Source organism: Anabrus simplex, chromosome 9, assembly GCF_040414725.1.
Source record: "Anabrus simplex isolate iqAnaSimp1 chromosome 9, ASM4041472v1, whole genome shotgun sequence".
NCBI classification, from domain to species: Eukaryota; Metazoa; Arthropoda; class Insecta; order Orthoptera; family Tettigoniidae; genus Anabrus; species Anabrus simplex.
Window position 1 is genome coordinate 52,171,876 of NC_090273.1, and position 24,421 is coordinate 52,196,296.

Consider the following 24,421-nt stretch of genomic DNA (forward strand, 5'->3'; position numbering starts at 1 on the left):
GGGACTGCCTTCAGCGAATGGACAGATGACGGATCCTACAGCGGTGTCAACGTATATGACGCTCGCACCCGATGCTTCAGATCAGAACAGCGTATGTTGCTAATACAGTCTGACAGGCGTTTCTCCCCCTCCCATCTGCGGGTACAGATCCTGTCATAATTTATTTTCGCCTGAAAAGAAACGTTATTCATCCCAAAAGTCAATACTTTACCAGCCATCACATCACTCACATCTTTTATTGCAACACTTCAGCCTAGCAGCCATGTGCCGGAATGTCAGAGGCAGCTCGAAGAACACCTGCATGTGATAACTCATGGAACATTCACATTTTGTACTTTCATTTCTTTGAATGGAGTGATCTTTCCTACATCCAAGGGAACGCATAGAATCGGGGATGTAATTTTGGGCTTAGATAACAAGAGAGAGAGAGTACAGATTCTTTGGTTGTTCCTCTCTTAGCAACCTCTTACTATATGTAGGGAATATAGATAAGGCACGACCATATGTAGACTATATAGACATCAGCTCGAAAGACCTACACCAGACGTCCACGAAGTCCACGCTCTATTTTCGTTCCTAAGCACTGGAACTACTTAAGTTGTGTGTAAAATTTTGTATGATGATGCTGGATTTAGAATGTCAAACTAGTAGTATTTCTCAGTAATGAAAGTAGATTTTGCTCACTGTCGGGGGCAGAACTTCACATGCTTTGATGAAGGCCATTGCAATTTGGCTGAAAGCTAGGCTTCATTAAATAAATAATTTAGTGGCTTTAATCCAGTATTCATTTACTTCTTTACATTAGTAGTATTTCTTGTCGTATTTCCTTTCCATATAATTTCTTGTTATACAAGTGGGATGTACAAGGACTTAGAGAAGGCAGAAGTATTTATTCAGCAGTATGTAAATGTAGTTGGGTATAAATATAATGTCCAGATAGAGGAGGCGACTAATACCGGCGAATTACTGAAGTTTACTAATAATAATAAAGACATTTAGAAAAAGCAACAGAAGTTGAAAGTTAGAAAAGCAACTGGGATTGATAAGATTTCTGGGGGTATGTTACAGACTGTGGGTTGGGATATAGTGCCTTATCTGCAATACAGGGTGATTATAATTAAACGTTCGCCACTTGAGCCAGTGTAGACGGAAAACTATGTACCGTATGGGTACCCTACTTGAGAGGAATGATGTTCATACTGTGTGCTGCAGGATTTGCGTTGTTAGTATTATTATTGTCATGACTTGCCGTTAGGCGCCCGTGACGGAGGGTTGAAATACAAGCTCCAGTGTGTTAACAGCTGCAGACAGTTAACATGGGTCTGGACAAGGTGAGTAGGGCTTTACTCGTAAAGCTGTTTTATCAAAACAACAGCAAGAGTGCTCCTGCTCTTCGCGAATATCAACGCATTAAAGGAATACGGAGAGGTCCTCTTTTCCCGCACGGGGATTGAATAACATTATTCGAAATTTGGAATTAACTGGAAATGCGGGAATTGCTCCTGGGAGAGGCCGATGGCCAATTGCGTCACAAATTGTTGAAGAAGTTACTGTCGCCATGGCTGCGAATGCTGGATGCATTGTTATACTCTACTTGTTATAGTGGCGTTGTTGGGTGTGAACTTTATTATCACTTGTAATATTAAAGCTAGTAGTAAGCTAAGTAGTGGTGGTGGTGATTATTGTTTTAAGAGGAAGTACAACTAGGCAACCATCCTCTAAGTAACACTAGTCAGAGAGAAAAAGTGGAAGGGATCCGACACTTCGAAAAATGAAGACATCGGCTAAAGAAAGACAAGGGCCACGAAGGGCATGAAAAAGAAAGGCTCCGTAGGTCTCGAGTGCCCTAATACCGTCGGGGTCGGAAAAGAACAGGAGTTGACCAAGGGAGGTCGTATAGGATGGATGAAAGTGAGAAGCCTGGCACAAGTATGTGGGAGCAATATCAGGACTCAGCTAAGGGCCCCGTGGTCATCAACCCATGTTCCCAAGTCGAGAGCCCGAGGTACCCCTTTTTTAGTTGCCACTTACGACAGGCAGGATATACCATGGATGTTGTTCTACCGCCCCCACCCACAGGGGGAGTAGTAAGCTAAACCTATAGTTTTGTAAGTCGTAATGTTAAGTACTGGATATAGTTAAGAATGTTAAACTAGTAATATTTTCTTTCCATGGAATTGCTTGTTGTGTAATTATGTTTTAACTTTACCTAATTATCATACTACTGTAAGTGAGCATTGCCAACAGGATATTTCCTAACTGTGATACTTTTGTTAATAATAGAAAAACATAGGTATATTCAGTTCATGGCCTGTACAGAGCAGGCTATGCCACAGCGTTTTTCTTCCTAGCTCTATGGTGACTATATTTAACCCTGGAGCCGTGACGTACATCTATGTTTCAGGGACACTAACCGTGCACCGGGACAATGAGCACTCCACAAAGGAAACACCTGTTTTATACATTATTTTAAAATGGATTATTTTCAATACGTGAATATATATACAGTATTTGCAAGTTGGAAGTGCCCTTTAAACGCTGGTAATGAATTAAATGAAAATGTTTCTAATTTTAAAAATTATACCCTTTGATTTTTGGTAATACTATGAGCTTCATTTCGCAAATTCGGGCACAACTCCAGCATACGCTAATGACATACTATTATTTTTCATTGCAACTAATAGAGATTTTACAATCTTTGGACAGTGCGTACATATTCCAGACCTGATACTGACTGATGTTGGCTGACTGGATATCGGAAATACCATGTTTTATACAATAGAAAGACGGATTTCTCTGCGTGTTGATGGGATTTCCAGTCCTCGTCGTACCCAGGATCTCATTAATTCTTCTGCTAACGTGAAAACAAATTCATCTGAAGAACGAAGGAAAGACATGTGTTCTATGACATCATATTTTTCAGCAATGTTTAATTCCATCGCCGTCTCGCTGTGGTTCTCAACCTTTGTGGGCCTACGTCCACTTTTATTTCGTAATTTATTTCTCGCACCGCTAATGAATTATTGATTTACACTAGTTCTACTTTCCTGTTAGGGTTAATATCTCAAAACTATTTTATAATGATTTTATTACTATTAATTAAGAGTGCATAATATATAATATTATACGTTTCAAAGTAGTAATTATAATGCAATTGCTTTACAAAGAAAATCAGGAATAACACAGATAATAATACAACAAAAGAATAAAACAAATTACAGTAAAATATATTACGGAGTATTCTACCCTCACTGCAATTAACATTTCAAACTACATCATTTGATTTGATTTTATAAGAACATAATTAATAATTAATGCAATATTTTGACTGTTTTTCTTTCCCAATTTTTTAAAAATGTTTTGTTCCAACTGTGATAATGCACACCTCAGATCACTTTCAACATCTAACAAAGATATGTTGATGAAAACTGCACCAACAACCTTGCAGATTCCATAGCAACGCGTGGATATATTAAAAAATAGTTTAACCCAAATTCTCCTACAATCAACTCAGCTTTTGCTACGGAATCACGTTTTAGGTCGATTGCCTACTCACGAAAGGAATCAGGAATCAAATCCAGTTCTAATTTGAACGTATTTCGTGCCAACTGAAACTGCCAGCTATCTGAAGAAATGTTTCAAAAGTAGCGTCAAACTTCGGTTTTCAAGGATTACAAATGTACCGAATTCAAGCTATTCAATTCACTTTTCAAATTTAATTGAAGATTTTGTGTGTCATCAAGAAGCTCGTTCAGTGTAATATATTTAGTAAAAACTTTTCTAAACGTGTACGATTTTGTGGTGATGAAGATAACGTTTTTGTAGTAGATCTTTTCTTTATCACAACTTTTTACTGTTTAGCAAATTCGTGTGGTTTTTTCATTGCTCACCACGCCTATCCTGAAATTCTCCAACTTCTCCCCAGGGGAGCGAGCCTCGCAGATTGAGAACCCTTTGTCTAGAGCAGGGCCTCTCAAACGCCCAAAATCTCACGCGTGCAGAGCGAGGCGCAAGAGCTCCGTGCACTGTGCATCGGTGCCGCTCGGTGCCGCTCGATATGGCTCGGATCAACGCTTCATCTCTGAGCTACTCGGCTATGCTCGGCTCTACTCGGCTATACTCGGCTCAACTCAGCCCGGATTTGGAGCGCTACGGCGCAAGTGGGTAAGAGGGAGACAGGCGGAGCGAGCGAGAGAGGCGTAAGGAAAGAGAGAGTAAGCGCTATTGCTCCAAATCGAGGAGTGGGGGTCTGCACTCTGGTCAACCAAACCAAGTCGTCTTTTGCACCGTGCACAGTGCATGCACCACGCGCATGCACCCTGAGAGGCCCTGGTCTAGAGCATCGACGAAATGATGAAGGATATCAGGCACAGACCCAATATGGTTGTGGTAAAATCTATTCATCACTTTCAGAGCAATCGATTTCAAACACTCCTAACATGACGTACAAAGATACATGTTAAAAAATATGAAAATCCAAACTGGGTACAAATAAATAAAGTTTCATTAACTGTGCACCGGGGAACTGTATGCCCCAAACATTCCCTGGGACACTCAGTACCTCAGTGTACGGTTCCAGGGCTAGACAAGTGAAGCTCCTGAATAATACGAGGTAACTGTGTTACCCATGTTGCTTTATATCTTCCTGAAAATATTATAAAAGAAAACAAAATAATCTGACTTCAATTTTCAACTGTACTTATCTATCACGCTCAACTACTTGCTACATTTCGATTAATCGCTCTGCGTGGAGGTGTACGGAGTAAGATCTTCTTCTCAATTCCATCATGTTCCCTTTCACATTGCATAACTGTAACACTGAAGATTTGCTCGTAAGGAATGAATTGACATTTCCTTCATTAATAGTTTTCTCGTGACATCATAAATAGACGTTCTTTCTTGATATCTTCTAAAACACACCTACTTATCCAAGCCAATTACGTAGAAGTTTAAGAGGAAACTTTGTAAGTTAGCGGGTGCCGCTAGGAAAAGTTTGCAAGACGTCATTTCTCGAGTATCATTCAGCATATCTGATTTGACTCTAACAGGTAAAGTTCGCCGGGTGAGTATGCCTCCGTTCTATAACACGTGACACGTGTGCAACATAATTTCAAGGCGAAATGAGGAGTGCAGAGGAGAGGTTGTTTTGTAACTCTAAAGACTTCACCTCGTCAGGATCAAATCATTAGGAGTAGGAGAAGAAATGTTCAAAGATAATATTTCCTTTGTTATCATACGCAAATGGTTTTGATAAAAATTTACATAATCTTTGAGTTTTAAATTAGCAGTATTTCTTGCCGTAGGGGGTTAAAGAAATAGAATTGTAGATTTAATATTACTTTTTCCTAGTGTTCCAAAGATTTTTATATGACTGTTATTGTTAAGTTAATGAGCAAAGAGACTAAAAGTTTCCGTAAGATCTGATCGACTCAAAAGGAGCCTTCGCTGGAGGGTTTTATCTCATTTTTTCTACACAGGCATAAATATTTGCTCTAGATGGCAGTAATGCAAGTTTTACCAGCCCATACTGACAAGTTCATTTTCACTTCATCAGCAAAGTACAGCCAAAATCGGTTATAATAACCCCGAAGCAACCACAAATCAACGGTCATTATCGCACAAACGATATTCTATATATAGCTAAAATGTGTAAAACAAAACTTCAAAAACCGTAACGGTAACTGAAATAAGTACTGTATTTTACAGACAGTGGAGTGGAACTGCGTGGAATTTCATAGGATTTCGCTTGAAAAGTAGGTTTATTGATCGCCGCATTATTTGTTCTTTGCTGCTTCAACCATCTACTAAGTAGAGATTTTTCAATATCTTTGTGCTCAGATAATAATAATAATGATAATAATAATAATGATAATAATAATAATAATAATAATAATAATAATAATAATAATAATAATAATAATAATAATAATAATAATAATAATAATAATAATAATAATAACAATAAATTCCCTGAGTAATACGCCATCACGAGTGAAGTTCAGAAGAACACTTTCAGAAGGTTTGAAATAAAGGAAAGAACTGGAAGAACTAAGGATACCAAGTGGTATTTACATGGAACACAAACGTAACGGGCTTTAGTTGACTGTTTAGCGTTCGCAGATGACTTGGTACTTCTGGCGAACTCTGTAAAAATAGCAGTGAAACAACTCAATGCACTTAAACACCAGGCTGCCAAGGTGGGATTACAGGTATCTCTAGAAAATACAAAATACTTCACCAATATTACTGATACTCTCAGAAAACTACAGTTGGAACAGCGCCAGATTGAGAAAGTCAACAGATTTAAGTACCTAGGAGAATGACTGGAACCAAATATGTCAGAAGGGATAGCTCTAACAACCCGGATTGACAAACTAGAGTAAGCATATCGACTGACCAATAACATCTATAACAAGAAATGTCTCTCTTGTAACGTCAAATTGAGGCACTACCAGACAGTTATCTACCCAGAAGCCTTATACGCCACAGAATGCTTGATAGTGAACTGGAAAGGATTGCTGTACGAACTGGAGGTCCAGGAGGGGAAGATCTTCAGAAAGATACTAGGCTCGAACAAAGTAGATGGTGGGTACAAAAGGCGACCAAACCAAGAGCTGTACAGTTATACTGAAAAGTCACAGACGTAGCCAGCAATAGGCGCCTGCCCTTCTATGGACATGTCACGGGGATTAACCCAACTAGGATGACCTACCGGCTTCTCAGCTGCTGAAATAATAGGAAGATAGGGACACCATGGCTAACAGAAGTGAAGAAAGACATGCAGGAACTGGGAGTAACTGAAAACGACATCAGGAACCGAGCACCTCTCAGAAGTATTGGGCAAATATCAAGTCCCTCTCCAAGCAAAAATGTTGAACATCGTGGTCCTTAGTTGGCCAATTCGAAGAAATAATAATAATAATAATAATAATAATAATAATAATAATAATAATAATAATAATAATAATAATAATAATAATAATAATAATAATAATAATAATAATAATAATAATAATAATAAAAACTCTATGGCCTCTGCTACCGTGTGCAGACATTTCGATTTGACGCCATCTGGCTGTCTGTTCGTCCATTTCGACGTTCTGTTTTACTTTAGGCCCACTAGATGGCAGGGTAAACAGTAACTCTCTTGGGCATCTATGGCTGAGATTTAATGAATTTTGTCAGGTAAACACCAAATGTGTCACCAGAGATCTTTTGCATGCCGACATCGTACGATATAGAGTGTCGAATGGACTTTTTTCTGCCCTTCAAAAATCCGACTACCTCTCCCGGGTTTTAACCCGCTATCTTGTGATCCGGAGGCCGACACACTATCACTGAGCCACAGAGGCAGCTTGTGCTCAGATAATATGGTCCGCTTTATTTTTAAATAATTTTCTTCGAAAAGAGTCTGTATGTTGTCTCTGTCTTTCCAGATTGTAGAAATGATCCAGTGGGATACAGCCAATTGTTTCCTCATTTTGTAATCGCCATATATGTGTGATATTTCTTCAATATTGAACACTTTCCTTTTCTTTTACGACATCTCCACAGCGATACTTGCTTTGAGTGTTTAACAAAGAGTGTGATTTAAAATCTACTATAAGAAGCGTTACATTGTTGTCAACAATCCCCGAATACGGAGCAAACAAAAATCAACACTGGATATTATAGCCGGTACTTTTATCGGAAAATGTGATCAAAATACGTCCTTTTATAGCATATTTCGTAATAAGCGAGTTTTTAAATACGTTGTTTATATCGGATTTAGACGGGACCGTTAAATTTCGTCGCTATATCCAATATGTCGTTAAAAGCGTTGTCGCAATAACAGGTTTCGACTGCTTGCTCTTAGTTCCAGATAAAGCCGTACAGATAACAAGCATTCCACCTAGTGCAGCTTCCCTTCTTTTACCCTTGGCTGTACATCTGTACTTTTTCGTCAATGGAAGAAGTTCAGCAAGCACTGTCGAGTTGTATTCGACGACATTAGTACAGTCTTCCAGGGCCTAACGCTATCATCAAGTTTCACGTTCTTATCCATAATCACTTCCGTGCCCTCATATTCGATAACATGATTGAGAATGCCTGGAAGAAAGCTGCATTTCCAGTTGAATGTGATGTCTTTTATACTCCCGACAACGTTATCTGGGGCACTGAAGATTCAAGTTTCTCCACTCCCAACTGCACAAATTAATCATTTTCCAATAAGCCTATTGTAGTTTACATCTTTTTATTAATAAATTCCTACATCAACACCCATAAATGTGTTTAAATACATGGAGGATACAGAGGAAAAAACAATAGATGTCTATATTTCTACTTAACTGTAGTTAAATTTACTAGAACATGTATTCTTCTATTTTACGGTAGTAAATGGTACTTACCATATTTTTATTTATTTTATTTTATTGTTTCAAAGACCCCATAAGCTAATGCCCATATTGGGACAGTAAATTAAAGAGCTGGCACAGTTACAATATTAATGACAAATTCAATTATTGATAATACAGAGCTGATAAAAATTTATAATAATTTAAATCTTAAAAAACATTTTCAAGGATGAAATTGGTGGTTAAAAGTGTATATAAATCGAGTTATAAATGAAACCTGATAATAAGTTCATCTAAACTGACTAAATGCAAGAGCATTTCTTTAAACCAGCGAATGGACCACTATGCTTCAAGTTCATTTCTTTCTTTTAGTGCGGAGTTTTCTCTGTGTCCAGTCCAATACTCCTTCATGCGTTCGCTGGTCTCCTTCCGTTGTTCATCCTTCCAGGCACTTACGGTCTTCTTAGTACTTCCTGCGGCTTGAACCCCTTCCACATTCTTCACTGTGTTCCTAAACGTATTCCTTTCTAACAGCTGGACTTCCGAGATGCTTTACCTTTCCATATCCTTCTTCGTTTCCTTAATCCAAGTAGAAGTGGTCTTTTTCTCCAGAAGTAATCAAATATCTGTTTGGTAAGTCTGTTTGCGTTCATTCCGTACAGATGTTCGAAAAACGCCAGTCTCCTTTTCTTCGTGGTCTCTGAGATTCCTTCCACTTTTTAGGAAACTTCTTTGTTGCTCCAAAGTTTCCATCCTCTTTCAGTTTGAACAGCTCCCATAATTTTTCTGAGGATTTTTCTTTCCAGGACCTCTAGCTTCTCCAGCTTGTAGTTCATGGACAGGCTTTCACTGGCATACAGGCATTCTGTTATGACCACAGTGTTGTAATGTTTTAATTTGGAATTCCAGGATAATCACTTCTTATTGTAGATGTTTTTTGTCAAGCCGTATGTTCTCTCTACTTATGAAATCCGATCTTCTACTGTATCTTCTCCTAGTCCATTCCCCTCTATGGTCTCACTAAGGTACTTGAACTTCTTGACCCTTTCTATCCGACCTATCTTTGTTTCCAGGACTTTTTGTTCACCTTTGATGTTCGTCATGAATTTGGTTTTTTCTGCTGAGATCCTCAGTCCTGTTTGGCTGGTAATTCTTTCCAAGAGGTTAATCTGGTTGGTTCAGACCTCTGGACTTTCTGATATTCCATTATTCCATGTTTATTAATACTTATTTTGAATTTATTGAAATTCTGACAAGCATTCGTCGAGTCTGGAATGGAATTAAATGCCATTATAGCCCTATACGCCGCCTCTGTGGTGTAGTGGTTAGCGTGATTAGCTGCCACCCCCGGAGGTCCGGGTTCGATTCCCGGCTCTGCCACGAAATTTGAAAAGTGGTACGAGGGCTGGAACGGGGTCCACTCAGCCTCGGGAGGTCAACTGAGTAGAGGTGGGTTCGATTCCCACCTCAACCATCCTGGAAGTGGTTTTCCGTGGTTTCCCACTTCTCCTCCAGGCAAATGCCGGGATGGTACCAAACTTAAGGCCACGGCCGCTTCCTTCCCTCTTCCTTGCCTATCCCTTCCAATCTTCCCATCCCCCTACAAGGCCCCTGTTCAGCATAGCAGGTGAGGCCGCCTGGGCGAGGTACTGGTCATACTCCCCAGTTGTATCCCCTGACCAAGAGTCTGAAGCTCCAGGACACTGCCCTTGAGGCGGTAGAGGTGGGATCCCTCGCTGAGTCCGAGGGAAAAGCCGAACCTGGACGGTAAACAGATGATGATGATGATGATAGCCCTATACAGTACACCATTAGTTCCATAATTCACATTATCCATTCTAAGGACTTGTAAGTTTCCAGATTGTCGTGTTGCATGATCACAAATAGATCAATTACCGATAAATATGAGATTTATTTTCCCCCAAGAAAACTATGTTTAATTTTGAAGGCAAGTTTACCGAAGAGTATGTAATAGTTAACCTAACCGAAGGAATGCCTGTTGATGGGTATATTATTTGTCTGGACATTATTTTGAAGAATTTGAAGTTATGCTATTTGAACTTGGGTGCATCAAATTAATACAGCATTAGTGTACTGTAGATGGCTATGAATTAAAGCATAGTAAACACACTTTTTACAGTTAGAATCAGGAATTATTCCACGTAGTCTGCTCAGTACACCTATAGTAGATAGTATTTTACCCTTAATAAATTGCAGATTATGGTCCCAGTCTAGTATTATTTAACGTTTTATCCATTATAACACCGCCAACGGCCGTAGCCGTGTTGAAACACCGGATCTCTTCAGATCTCCGAAGTTAAGCAACATTGGGCGTGGTCAGGAATTGGATGGGTTGCCACGCGCTGTTGGTGGGGGTAAGGGAATGGAAGAGCGGAAAGGAACTGGCCACCCTACCGCATGTAAACTCCGGCTCAGGAACACCTCTGCGGAGGTTCGGACCTGCCTTCGGGCAGAATAACCCTTACCTTACCATTATAACACCGGATCAAAAATATGAAAAACAACAGTAGTGGCGATTAAGGGGGAGGCGACGGAGGGCAGCTTCCGGCCCCCCCCCTCTTCTTGGGGAGAATACATTACATTTTCATTCCATTTTAGGCGGCTGAAGTTAGAAATTATTTTTAAAAAATTGTGCAAGCCATGTTGTCTTTTCAGCTGATTATTCCCTTTATTTTATTTTATTTTGTTATTAACAAAATTATTAGCGTAAATACGCACAAAATGTCGTTCATCGCGGCTGATTGATTTGTATAGCGCCACTGCAAGTAGTGGAGACTTGGCAAATGCTTTAAGGAAGGGTAACAGGGGTATATTTTTTACCAAGGTCGTGGACACTATGGTATGGCTCACCCGCTTGTCGCACGCATTCATCAGTCAGACAGTCTCTTTAGTGTCTGTTAGTTTCTTAGTGTGTAGTCGAATATTAAATGATTTTTAATTTTTTAATCACAACGTACTTCTATTTAATTGTAATACATGTGTAATATTGTTCCGTTTGTGAAAGTTTTTTTTTGTATAGTATTGAATCAAAATCTAAAAAAGCATTATTACCGCACTTAGGTTGGTAAACTATCAACTTTTACCTCTCTGTCAAAATTCCCTTAAAGAGCGTTAAAAACTTACCATTTTGTAGTTTTTTTTCCAGTATTGATGTGTATGCCCCCCGTCCGCTATGTCCCTCAAACGCGGGTACTTTTGATGCCTGCACATTTTTTTGCTCCCCCTACACACACTTCTAATTCCCAATCGCCGCTACTTAAAAAAAACAGTGAATGTCAACACAATCATTAATAATGCTGACAATGCATTTAAACTTTGGAAATGATCGTTGGAACTGCATCTTCATTCACCTTGCATTTGTCCTCAATCAAAAAAGATTAAAAGTCATTGCCACAGATGTTTTCCCTCACCATAAGGTCCTTATATTTGATAGCACTAATGAGTAAGAGTTCATCATATAGAGGATCTGGTAGTCTGAATTCATGTGGATGAATACACAGAGCTTTTGGCGTTTCTTTATTTGGAGTATCTGATGCAGTCACGCGTACGACTAAAGTCAGCCGTCAAGAATAAGGTAAGAACAAGAGAACGGGTCCATACGACTAAATACGGGGCTGGGAGAGAGCGTAATTTGAAATACATAGATTTTTGAGGTAACTAAGGGGCGAGAGTGAAAATGTTAAAGATATTAACACAGGATTTATGGGAAAATTAGTCCGTTCCGGAGAAAAATGGTCGTTTACTGAGGTGACCGTCGAAAGAAGGTGACCATTTAGGAAGGGTTCGCTGTAATTACATTTGAATTAGGTTGGTATTAGGTTTACGTAAGTTTTCAGGTGGGTTTTACTCACCTGATGAATGTGATGACGCCAACCTTGGCGATGTTGTCCTCCAGTTCTTTCCACGTTTCCCGGAGTAGTTCCTTTTGTCGGTCACTGAGTTCGGGAGGGCTGGTAGGTTCGGGTACTGCCGGAGGGGAGGGTGGGCTAGGAGCGGACACCGACTTCCTAGCAGCTTGATGGTGTGACGCTGTTCCTCCCATGATATCCCTGGAACAGAAAACAACACTAAGTTTGGTGTTGAGTTATGAGTTGAGGTAACAAGCACCATAGTGGCGAGGCTTGGTGGAGGAGGTTGAAAATAGCGGCTCAACATAAGAACCCAAGTGTAAGCTTTTCCTTCACGCAGTCGGATAATTTTTTTCCGAAGTGATGTATAGTTTTCATGGGCTTACAATTTTCCTGGAAGTCCAATTACGTTTTAACATGAAACCCCTCAGTAATTGTTGAGGGAAATTTTCGAGATATTAAGGATCCTACTAAATGGAACTCAATGTGATCTGTAGAAAAGTATAACGATTAAAATAGGCATGAATTAATTAGGCACTTCGAAACATCCTACAAGCATAAAGCTTGGTACCAGAGAAGTTGACATTCTCAGTATCCCTAGAAAAACCGAAAATTTTCAGAATTCCCCGCGAGGGTCAGTCTGGGTGGGAGTTTGAGGGTCAGACTAAGGACGAAAGTGTAATCATTTCTTTCGTCCAGCCGAATATATTTTTCCAAAGCACAAACGTTTCCTCAAAGTTCAAATTAAGTTTTAACATCTAACCGCGAGAAAACGTTCAGGAAAATTTTCTAGATATTAAGGATAGGTACTATTAAATGGGGCTCGACATGAAGCAAACTGCATAACAGTATAAAAATGAAAATAATCATTAAATTACGGACTGGTTTCTGAAAAATAGCTATAACTTATTTAGAAGAGGGGCATAATAATAATAATAATAATAATAATAATAATAATAATAATAATAATAATAATAATAATAACAATGGATAACGCCCCATATGATTTGTACACTTTAAACAAACTTCCAGACAGAAAATTATTTGTTGCTTGACTCAAAAACACGTGGAATTTTTACGCACAGAAAGGAAAGATGAGGTACTATATTTCAACTACACTTGCCGTTCACAAGTCAGATTAACTTGCTCATGAATGCGGACATGAAGTCATACGTTTGCCGTATAACCTAACAGAGATAATATGATCTCAAGTAAATCACTTGGCTGCAAATAAAGACATAACTTCTAAATTAATAGACGTAGAAAAGCTCATTCACGAAGAACTCGAAAATAAAAATATTATACAGGAAGACTTAGAATCCGATGTGCAACACGCTGAAAAACTACAAGAAAGAGACACCGACGACATTTCAGAACCAATTACTTTCAAACTGCAGGGCTCTGAATATAGTGACGACAAATAGACAAGAATGACAGCTGCAACGAATCTCTAGCTGTTCCACTGGAATAAAATAACAGGCAGCTCCCTAATTCACATTAAAATGTTTATTATGTTATCCTGTAGCGCCTGCAGGTAATGTTAGCGCGACTGCGGTCAGCGCCAGACCGAGTGAGAAACAAAATTATGAGTGACAGTAGGGGGAGGGATACCCACTGACAACATGCCGCTAGTGTTGTATGTTTCACGACGGCTACGCAAACAGTTTGCATTTGAGACGGACTGTAAATATTGCACCAACGTATTTCATAATAAATTTCACTACCATGGACTCTCAATTTACTAGCATGTAGTGATGGCCACAGAGCCCTTGCTGAGTGTACCAATTACTTCCACTTACGCTGTCCCTTTCTGATCTCCACTGTATAAGGTTTGCTAAGCCGAGTCAGTCTATCATTTTGAAGCTCTTCCTGAAACTGTCCTACACCGATAACATCGTTCTTGGAAAGGTCAGAAATCTTCCACTTCCCCCTCTTATCATTGTTACCGTGTTTTAGCGGTAGGTAGAGGTGTAAGAAGGTGCGGGCGTGAAAGGGTTCTCAAACTACGGAATCAAAGTTAATGTAAAATTTAACGAGGTTATATTTTCTTTTCAATATTAAGTAATAACAAGGCACAGGTACTTAGTAGCCAAAACACAATTTGAAATGTACAATTACAGGGGTTACAGAGTTTGGGCTTCGAGCCCTGAGTTCACAATTCTTGAGCAACTAGCCCAACTTTCCGATATACAAATTTTAACAAAGGGGCAGAAGACCCCAATCAAACCCTGGAGCACTTGCTCCAAATTACACAGTTAAGCCTCCTCGAGGCACACAACACTCCGTTTCCAAAAGAGCCACACGCTCTTTAATTTAAGCCTCTCCCAGGCCACACCAAACTCCACCTTCAAGTTGTCCACAACGGACACAAACCCAGGGGTAAAATACCCAATCTACTGAGGTCTATTAAATGAAAAGCATGTTAATTAAATGACCTCTAAAACAATTTGAGAGGAGGCGAACTTGCACTCCTAATACACTTTGATTTTAAAACCTACTTTAGCACTAGGCCGTTATTACAAGGGCTAATCCCATACTACAGAGGTGACTTAATAGCAATTTACATTACATTACGGAAGAATAGGTTGAGAAACAATAAGTTCACCTCAAAACATTATGAGTGGGAGCTCGAGAGGGTTAGCACTCTCTATCCCAGTATGTAGCTTTTCAAGAGAATAGAAGAAAAGACCAGTTACATTTTAGGAAAAGGTTACATGGTGGAACGCTTCGCACCCGCCCCGAGAGTTAAACTGCTGAGCAAGAAAAGAAAGAGTTTATTAATCGGCCATTACCTTATTGTTGACCGCTGCCGAAGAAAGAGGCGCCTCCCGCCTCCTGCTAGGTACTTAACACACTGAAAGATGGAACAGAAGTGGCTCAGAGACCCAAAAATCAGCAGTTTAAATACTCTCGCGGAAGTTTCTAGGCGTTAGGGGAAAGAAAACACCCGCCCACAATGTTTTTATTGGATAGGACCCCGCAACAGATACAAGTTGGGGGAAAATACACCAGATTGGTCAGAAATTACTAAAAGAAATTCGGGATTGGGTAAATCTAAAACAAGGGGAAAAAGAGGGGTAAACAGCCAACTTAAACCATAACAGAAAGAAATTTAACAAGAAACAAACTTTTGAAATAAAAATTTCTCCAACAAAATAGTTCTTTGACTCCGCACTAGGGTGCACTATTGTTAATCTTCAGTAGTGTCCTCTAGAAGAGAAAGTTCACACTTCTTACTTCAAGCGAAACAAAAACACATCAAAAGTGACACAGTTCAAAAACTCAAAATTTTCCACGTGGTGACATCTTCTGAGAAAGTAGAGAATTAATAGAGTAGATAAAGTTCAACCTTCCTCCAGAAGAGGAGTTTCAACTGGCGCAACTTTTAAATAAACGGTGTAGAGGTGTACCGCCCGGTACAGACCTCCCCCCCCCCAAAAGTTCCTCCAAGGAGTAACACAGAAGAACATAAACTTTTGTTTGAAATAAGTCCCAAGTTTTGATGTTGAGATTAAGATAACTTGCAGAAGTATTTGAGAAATTTCTTAAGTCGGTTCCAAAATTTTGTTGTTGCAGGTGAAGTAAAGTCTTTATGTTTATAGAAGTTGAATTTCTGAAGATAAGCTTTTAATACTTAAAAGTGAAGGAAAAATTTGCAATGTCCACCAAATATTGCTGTTGAATTCCCAAGTGTAGTTATCTCTTATAGTAACTGTCCATGTAGTTGATGTTGATGAAGTTGGATGGCCGGACCGGCCGTTGCAGCTTGCGTCCAAAAGGAGGCCGCTCGGACCCCTTAAGTACCCTGAGATACCGCTCGCCCGCACTATGAGGGGAGCAGAGGTGTTGAAGCACGCCGCGCCCGCGGTGAACATATACAGGCTGCGGGCAAGTAGCAGGTCGTGCGCCGCACATCAGCCTTGGCCGGGAGGAGAGCTCCGGCTCGCCGTGCACATGCCGTCCTCGCTGGAGAGGAGGGGGCCCATCCCCCTCCCCAGTTACTGCACGGCGCCGCGCGGCTGCGGGGGCACTGAAACATTAAAGCTAGGCGGCAGAATTGTGTTGGACCATCATGTTTCTTTTAAGGGCACAGGCATGTAAGGAGATTGAGGGGCCAGCGGCGTGCAGATATCCATGGCATTTCATCTAAGCCAGCCACTGAGTGTAGTGGAGCAGGAGACGGGAGCGTGGTAATGGCCGTGGAAAGGACAGAATGACAGTTTAACGGGTCGGGACAGGTTTTACAAAAATGCTTACATCTGAAACAAAATATTATAGGTAGTGCAGAATTCCTTAAAAATGAAACTCAAAAAAAATATAACCTTCATATCATTTCAAAATAATATAAAGCAAGTTAACACAGAAATTACACCGGCTTCACCTGGGACAGGTGAACTCTAAATATCCTCTCTGTGGCTGGATTACTTAACAATAAGGTAACCGGCGTAAGAAAATCGAGAATGATACAAGGCCCCTGAAATCTGGGGGCAAGCTTGCCCGCGGGAACAAAATTTTTGACCATTACTTGGTCACCTACCTTTAAAGGGGTGGGTCTCCGTCCACGATCATACCTTTCCCTAACCTTTTCATGAGATACCTTAAGATTGGCTTTAGCCTTATTCCAAAGATCTTTAATATTATCCGGATCTATTGTCTCGGGCAGAATGTCACTCAGAGACCAGAGGTTAGAGAGCGGCGTGTTGGGAACAAACTTAAACATCAAGGAAGCTGGAGTAAACTTGTGTGATTCATGAACCGCCGAATTCAAAGCAAAAGCTAACCAATGCAGGGACGTGTCCCACCTAGAATGATCTTCATGATGATAGGCAATAAGTGCGGACCTGAGATTACGGTTAACCCGTTCAGCCAGAGATGGTTGAGGGTAATAAGCAGAAGTGGTTACATGAGAGATGGACAAGTCAAAACAGAATTTACGAAAAAGATTAGATGTAAAAGCCTTAGCATTATCAGATACAATATATTGGCACGGACCAAAAGAAGCAAAAATAGAATTTAGACAGGTAATGGTGGACTGAGCGGTAGCCAGCCTAGTCGGAAATAACCAAGAAAATCTGGTAAAACCATCTACACATACAAAGATGAATTTGTTGGCATTTCCCTTCGACTGGGGGAAGGGTCCTACATAATCAATATACAGGCGTTCCATGGGGCGCGACGCTTGATGAGAAGACAAAAGGCCTACTTTAGTGGACATGGTGGGTTTACTGATCAAACAAGATTTACAAGCTTTTACAAGTTCCCGAATTTCACCGTCCATACCTTTCCATATGAACATTTCACGAATCTTTTCACGAGTTTTAAAGATACCCAGATGCCCTCCTAATGGGGTCTCATGATAATACTTGAAGATCATTGGTACAAGAACTGCTGGAACAACAACTTTCATCATCTTATCATGCCTCGAAGGGCAACATAAAACACCATTCCTCAGAACATAAGGGACAACATGTTCCCCAGAAGAAAGGGTTTCCATTATCGGAGCCAGCGTCGGATCTTCACGTTGGTATTTCTCGATATCCCTAAAAAGCATGGGAGCATCTGTTAGGATGGCATTAACCTCAGATAGCATGGACTCGGAAGGTGATGAACTGTCGACCGGTTCGTGGGTCTCGACGTCGTTATGAAACATACGGCTGAGTCCATCAGCAACAACATTTTCGGTACCTCTGATATGTCTAACATCAAACTGGAAGGCGGAAATACGAATAGCCCAGCGGGCTATACGACCAGTACGACGCGGCCTACCTAAGACCCAGCTTAAGGCTTGATTATCTGTCTCCAGGTCGAATTTGACATGTTCCAGATAGAGACGGAACTTTTCTAAGGCAAATAAGACTGCCAAACCTTCGAGCTCATAGATGGAATACTTGGCTTCTTGAGCCGACAATGTCCTAGACGCATAGGCGATGGGTCGCCTCCCTAGTTCAGTCTCTTGAAGAAGGACTGCCGCTACTGCTGACGACGATGCGTCGGTTTGGACAATGAATTTCTTCGAGAAATCAGGCATAGCAAGGACAGGGGCATTACAGAGAGCTAATTTCAGATCTTCAAAAGCGGCTTGTTGAGAAGGTCCCCACTCGAATTTGATGCCTTTCCTACGAAGAAGGTTTAAGGGCGCCGCTCTATTAGCAAAGTTAGGAATGAACTTTCTGAAGAAATTCACCATACCAATGAACCTGGCGATACCTTTAATGTCCTTGGGAGGTTTAAAATCACGGATGGCCTGTGTTCTAGAATGATCGACTGCTACACCATCGGGTGACACAATATGCCCTAGGAATGACATAGAGGGCTTAGCAAAGGCAACCTTGGACAACTTAACAGTTAACCCAGCCTTACGAAGGCGATCAAGAACTTCTCGCAGATGATCTAGATGTTCTTCAAAGGTCTCTGAAAATACTACGACATCATCTAAGTAGTGATATAAGTACTCGAATTTGATGTCGGAGAAGACCCTATCTAGCAGCCTAGTGAGCACAGCTGCTCCCGTGGGGAGCCCGAAAGGCACGCGGTTGTATTCATATAAATTCCAGTCCGTGGCGAACGCTGTAAGGTGTTTAGACTCTTCGGCAAGGGGAATTTGATTATAGGCCTGATTTAAGTCCAAGATGGTGAAGAACTTGGCCTTACGAAACCATGAAAAACAAGAATGAAGGTCGGGAAGGGGCACAGATTGTAACACCACCTTCCGATTGAGAGCCCTGTAATCAATGACAGGCCTGAAGCCTCCTTGGGGTTTCGGTACTAGAAAAATAGGCGAAGAATACGCTGACTTAGAGGGCCTAATAATACCGTCCTTCAACATCTGATCGATGATTTCCTTCAGAGCCTTCATTTTAGGTGGAGATAGCCTATACGGTGGAAAACGGACAGGAATCGAATCCGTAACCTCAATTTTGTATTCAATAAGGTCAGTAACACCAAGAGTATCAGAGAACACCTCGGGAAACGACTGACACAGTTTGCGAATACTATCAGCCTGCTCCTCAGGTAGATGTCTAAGGTCTAACAACATCTCATCCTGGGTAGGCGAAATAGAAGAACATGACACAGAATTACACTTTAATAGTGGTATTTTACAACTAGAAGCAAATTTGAATGTGCACGATCTGAACTTGAGATCGAGCACAAGACCAGTGTGAGAGATAAAGTCAGCTCCCAATATAATGGGGCAAGACAATTGCTTGGCCACAAACAATTTAATTTTCCATGTAAACTTAAAAACACGAATTTTGACCAGTAAGGAACCTAGAATTTCTAATGGAGATGAATTAGCCGAAACGTATTGAACAGGAGAAGGGACATAGTCAGGAAGTTTACAAACCGATTTCAATTTAGAATACCATTCAGCCGCAATAATCGAACAAACACTACCTGAATCTAAGAGAGCTGTTATAGGCTCGTTATTTAACTCAATCTTAAGAAAAGGAACAGGTGCGGGGGTATCCGCCGCAATCCTAAGACATTCTTTAGGGCATTCAAAAGATGAATTTGAAGGCTGATCGTTCTCTGCATTTACAATCTGTTTACTAGGGGCTGAGTCTCGGGAAGATGGATTAGTCGACTCAACCGAAGCCACTAGTCACTTTTTATTATTGGCATAGGTGGAATTTGCACCAGAAGTTGAGCAGGAGGGGGTGCTATTTGAGTTCGGACAATTCTTGGCGATATGTGAGAAGGCCCCACATTTAAAACAGCCTTGTGCTGAACCAGCTCCATTATTTGCCCTACTACTTTTGACCAATGGACATTTATTGCGAAGATGGTCAGGCGACCCGCAAGCATAACATTTACGGGGTGTGACTGGTCGGCGAGGTGGAGGCCGAGTGTTACTAAAGGAAGGCGGGGGTTCTTTCGCTACACGCAAAGAATCAGCGTATCTAACTCCTTCCGCTGAGACGGCCAACGCTTCAAGTTCAGAAAAAGTTTGCGGGCACGCCGCGAAACACAAGTATGACCTATAAGATGGTGAAATGCCTTCCACAATAGCTTGTACAATTTGGTCCTCAGGGAAGTGAAGAGCAAACACCCTGGTATAAAACTTAATGTCTTGTATGAAATCAGCCAAGTTTTCATCCAACCTCTGTACTCGATAATAGTATTTCTGAATCAGAGATGACCTTGCGCGGGCCGGAATAAAATTAGCAAGTAGATGTGCATGAAAATCTTCGATGGATGACTGTTCCGCTATGGCTCTTACTATTTTGTCGGAGAGAATACCAATAGCATACGGATAGATAATTTGCAAGATTTGACATGGAGACAGAGAAAAAACAAGGGCATGATCCTGAAATTCCACTAGAAATCTTAAAAATGAAATTACGTCACTGGTGGTATTAACAGAAAACTTGGATATACCTCTGAGCAACATTGCCAATGGATGAGGCAAGCTACTAAATCCGGGTGACATAGTAGGTAAAGGTTTCAATGGCAAGGAAGTCAATTCAGAACGGATGTTACTCAATGATGCACGACGTTCAGATTCGTTGTCCAATGGGGCAGGGATAGTTTGAGCAGCAACGGTTATCCTATTAACTTCTCCCTTGGGAGGCGCTTCCTCACTACCTGCATTCACTATGGTGGGTTGATCAGATTTGGGAGGAACTTCCCCAGTTAACAATTGAGTGACCTTACTAGATAATTCAGAAATATTTTCCAGGAGCGTACTAGCTTCCTTCCTCTGAACGTCATTCAGTTTTAGAGACAACAGATCGTTAACCCTATTCGAAAAATGATATAGCCTGCCTTGCACACGCTTAATTTGATTAGGAGACGGATCATTTTCATCAAAAAAACTAACTACAGAAGCTAGCCCAGTAATATTCTCCGTGATCGTGGAAAGAGAGTCGTCAATTTCTTTCTCTCCCAAATTGGGGATGGAAATGGGCAAATCAAGAGACTCTCTAAGCTTGTTAGTGTCTATTGCAACCGTGCCTCCAGATTGCACATTTCTGATAGTTAATTCATAGATCAACTCCTCCTTGCGCAAATAGTTAAGAAGGAGAACATCGCGAGGGCCGGGCATGGTGACGGAACAATTTTGAAAAACTCAAAAAATTCCAGCAACTGGGAAAATAGTTAGAGTTCGGAACAAACAATGTTTAGCCGTCAAAAGGGGCTAAATTGAGACCCATTCAACCACGCTCTGCTACCACTTGTTACCGTGTTTTAGCGGTAGGTAGAGGTGTAAGAAGGTGCGGGCGTGAAAGGGTTCTCAAACTACGGAATCAAAGTTAATGTAAAATTTAACGAGGTTATATTTTCTTTTCAATATTAAGTAATAACAAGGCACAGGTACTTAGTAGCCAAAACACAATTTGAAATGTACAATTACAGGGGTTACAGAGTTTGGGCTTCGAGCCCTGAGTTCACAATTCTTGAGCAACTAGCCCAACTTTCCGATATACAAATTTTAACAAAGGGGCAGAAGACCCCAATCAAACCCTGGAGCACTTGCTCCAAATTACACAGTTAAGCCTCCTCGAGGCACACAACACTCCGTTTCCAAAAGAGCCACACGCTCTTTAATTTAAGCCTCTCCCAGGCCACACCAAACTCCACCTTCAAGTTGTCCACAACGGACACAAACCCAGGGGTAAAATACCCAATCTACTGAGGTCTATTAAATGAAAAGCATGTTAATTAAATGACCTCTAAAACAATTTGAGAGGAGGCGAACTTGCACTCCTAATACACTTTGATTTTAAAACCTACTTTAGCACTAGGCCGTTATTACAAGGGCTAATCCCATACTACAGAGGTGACTTAATAGCAATTTACATTACATTACGGAAGAATAGGTTGAGAAACAATAAGTTCACCTCAAAACATTATGAGTGGGAGCTCGAGAGGGTTAGCACTCTCTATCCCAGTATGTAGCTTTTCAAGAGAATAGAAGAAAAGACCAGTTACATTTTAGGAAAAGGTTACATGGTGGAACGCTTCGCACCCGCCCCGAGAGTTAAACTGCTGAGCAAGAAAAGAAAGAGTTTATTAATCGGCCATTACCTTATTGTTGACCGCTGCCGAAGAAAGAGGCGCCTCCCGCCTCCTGCTAGGTACTTAACACACTGAAAGATGGAACAGAAGTGGCTCAGAGACCCAAAAATCAGCAGTTTAAATACTCTCGCGGAAGTTTCTAGGCGTTAGGGGAAAGAAAACACCCGCCCACAATGTTTTTATTGGATAGGACCCCGCAACAGATACAAGTTGGGGGAAAATACACCAGATTGGTCAGAAATTACTAAAAGAAATTCGGGATTGGGTAAATCTAAAACAAGGGGAAAAAGAGGGGTAAACAGCCAACTTAAACCATAACAGAAAGAAACTTAACAAGAAACAAACTTTTGAAATAAAAATTTCTCCAACAAAATAGTTCTTTGACTCCGCACTAGGGTGCACTATTGTTAATCTTCAGTAGTGTCCTCTAGAAGAGAAAGTTCACACTTCTTACTTCAAGCGAAACAAAAACACATCAAAAGTGACACAGTTCAAAAACTCAAAATTTTCCACGTGGTGACATCTTCTGAGAAAGTAGAGAATTAATAGAGTAGATAAAGTTCAACCTTCCTCCAGAAGAGGAGTTTCAACTGGCGCAACTTTTAAATAAACGGTGTAGAGGTGTACCGCCCGGTACAATCATGATTACGAAGGGATGGTTACCTTGTTTTATTTTCTCTTAAATCGATAATTATTTCGACTACCACAACCACCACAAATAATGTTCTATCTACTGTATATCTTATCCTCAGCTACAACTAACTCTTGGACGAAAATAGGAAATAAATTTGGTTCGTCGAACACGTCGCTTCCAGCCTGAGATGGTGTACTTCAGCGTATGGGGCAGTAACCTGAATTGATTGCGAAAGTTATGGCCTTGTCTGGAGTCGAGGCAAGCGTGCAGTCGTGTTGCGTGGTGGTCAACAGTCTTGTGCTCCAACGTAGCTATAGGGAATTGCTGAGTGAAGTGACTGGTGCGTGAGTAGAGAAGTGAAAGGAAAGAGTTGTCAATCATGAGTATGGAAGGGTCGCCCGTTCCTGCTAAATACCGGCCGGCGTGAGAGCTGCTATGAGAACAAAAGGCTTTTGTGAGTAGCCCCATTGATTACCGTGCTGTGTTTGATTATATATTATGTCCCTTCTGTCTATTAAATATAAAATGAAATCTGGGAGTGGATAAAGTCTACCGTGTTGTCTTCATCGAATAAGAACGAGGAACCTATTGCCTTTCTTTCAGATTTCTCGTTAACAACCGCGTAACGAGACGAGCGTATAAGGAAAAATGACAACAGTGCGTTCTTCGGAACTAGGTAGGTGACGTGGATATCGATTGTTTGATATTTCGGTTGTAAAAGAGGATATTGAGAAGCCTACGGTCGCTAACTCTGCAGCCCCAACCCTTTCTTATCAGAATGTCGCCAAAATCCTGTATATGTTAGTGTGACGGTGAACCACTGGCAAAAGTGAAAAAATTGAAGATTCATTCTGTGGCCGGACGGCTGTTTCTCTACTGCCTGTTTAAAAGGAATTCCCCGTATTCTTACAAAAAAAAAATTGTTATAGGTAGTCATAGTTTGAATGCCTGACAATTCATGCAAAGTTTTTGAAATGAGAAGTAGCGTTCCAACTTGAACAACCGACGTGGATCCTGATTTGGAGTTTGAAACTGAAAAATCATATGATGTCGGTAAGCACATCCAGCCTGAAATAATTTCATACATGTTTTTGTTTTTCTACTATAGCAAATCCTCATTCAGGGTTGCCGATAGTCAGGTTCGATCCCATCATCTCCTGACTAAAAGCAATGAACTATGTGATCGAAACGGCACAGTGAACTCGCTGGTAACATTCATGTTTATTTCAACACTAAACAATCCGTAAACCAATCCCCTTGGCACAACATCCCCGAATGGCCTTGGCCTCGCAAGCGACCCCCGCTCTGTCCGAAGGCCTGCAAATTACGGGGTGTCATGTGGTCAGCACGACAAATCCTCTCGGCCATGATTCTTGGCTTTCTAGATCGGCGCCGCTAGCTCAGCGTCAGATAACTCCTCAATTGAAATCACTTAGCCTGTGTGGACCCCGAACAAACTCCCAGATCCAGGTGAACATCCGCGACCTGTCTGGGAGACAAACACGAGGTCTCCGGGTTAGAGGCAGGCACGCTACCCCTACACCGTGGGACCGGCTAGAGAATTC

At 41.0% G+C, this 24,421-nt stretch overlaps 1 protein-coding gene across 1 annotated transcript in view; it reads right to left on the minus strand.

The window, feature by feature from the left end:
• The window catches only part of LOC136880855 (neuroglobin-like), a 552,523-nt gene extending 540,127 nt beyond the window's left edge, over positions 1 to 12,396 (minus strand). Inside the window, exon 1 of the mRNA XM_067153396.2 lies at positions 12,206 to 12,396. Within this exon, the coding sequence (XP_067009497.1) occupies positions 12,206 to 12,396 (191 nt within the window). The remainder of the gene's footprint in view (positions 1 to 12,205) is intronic.
• Positions 12,397 to 24,421: the final 12,025 nt, after the last annotated feature.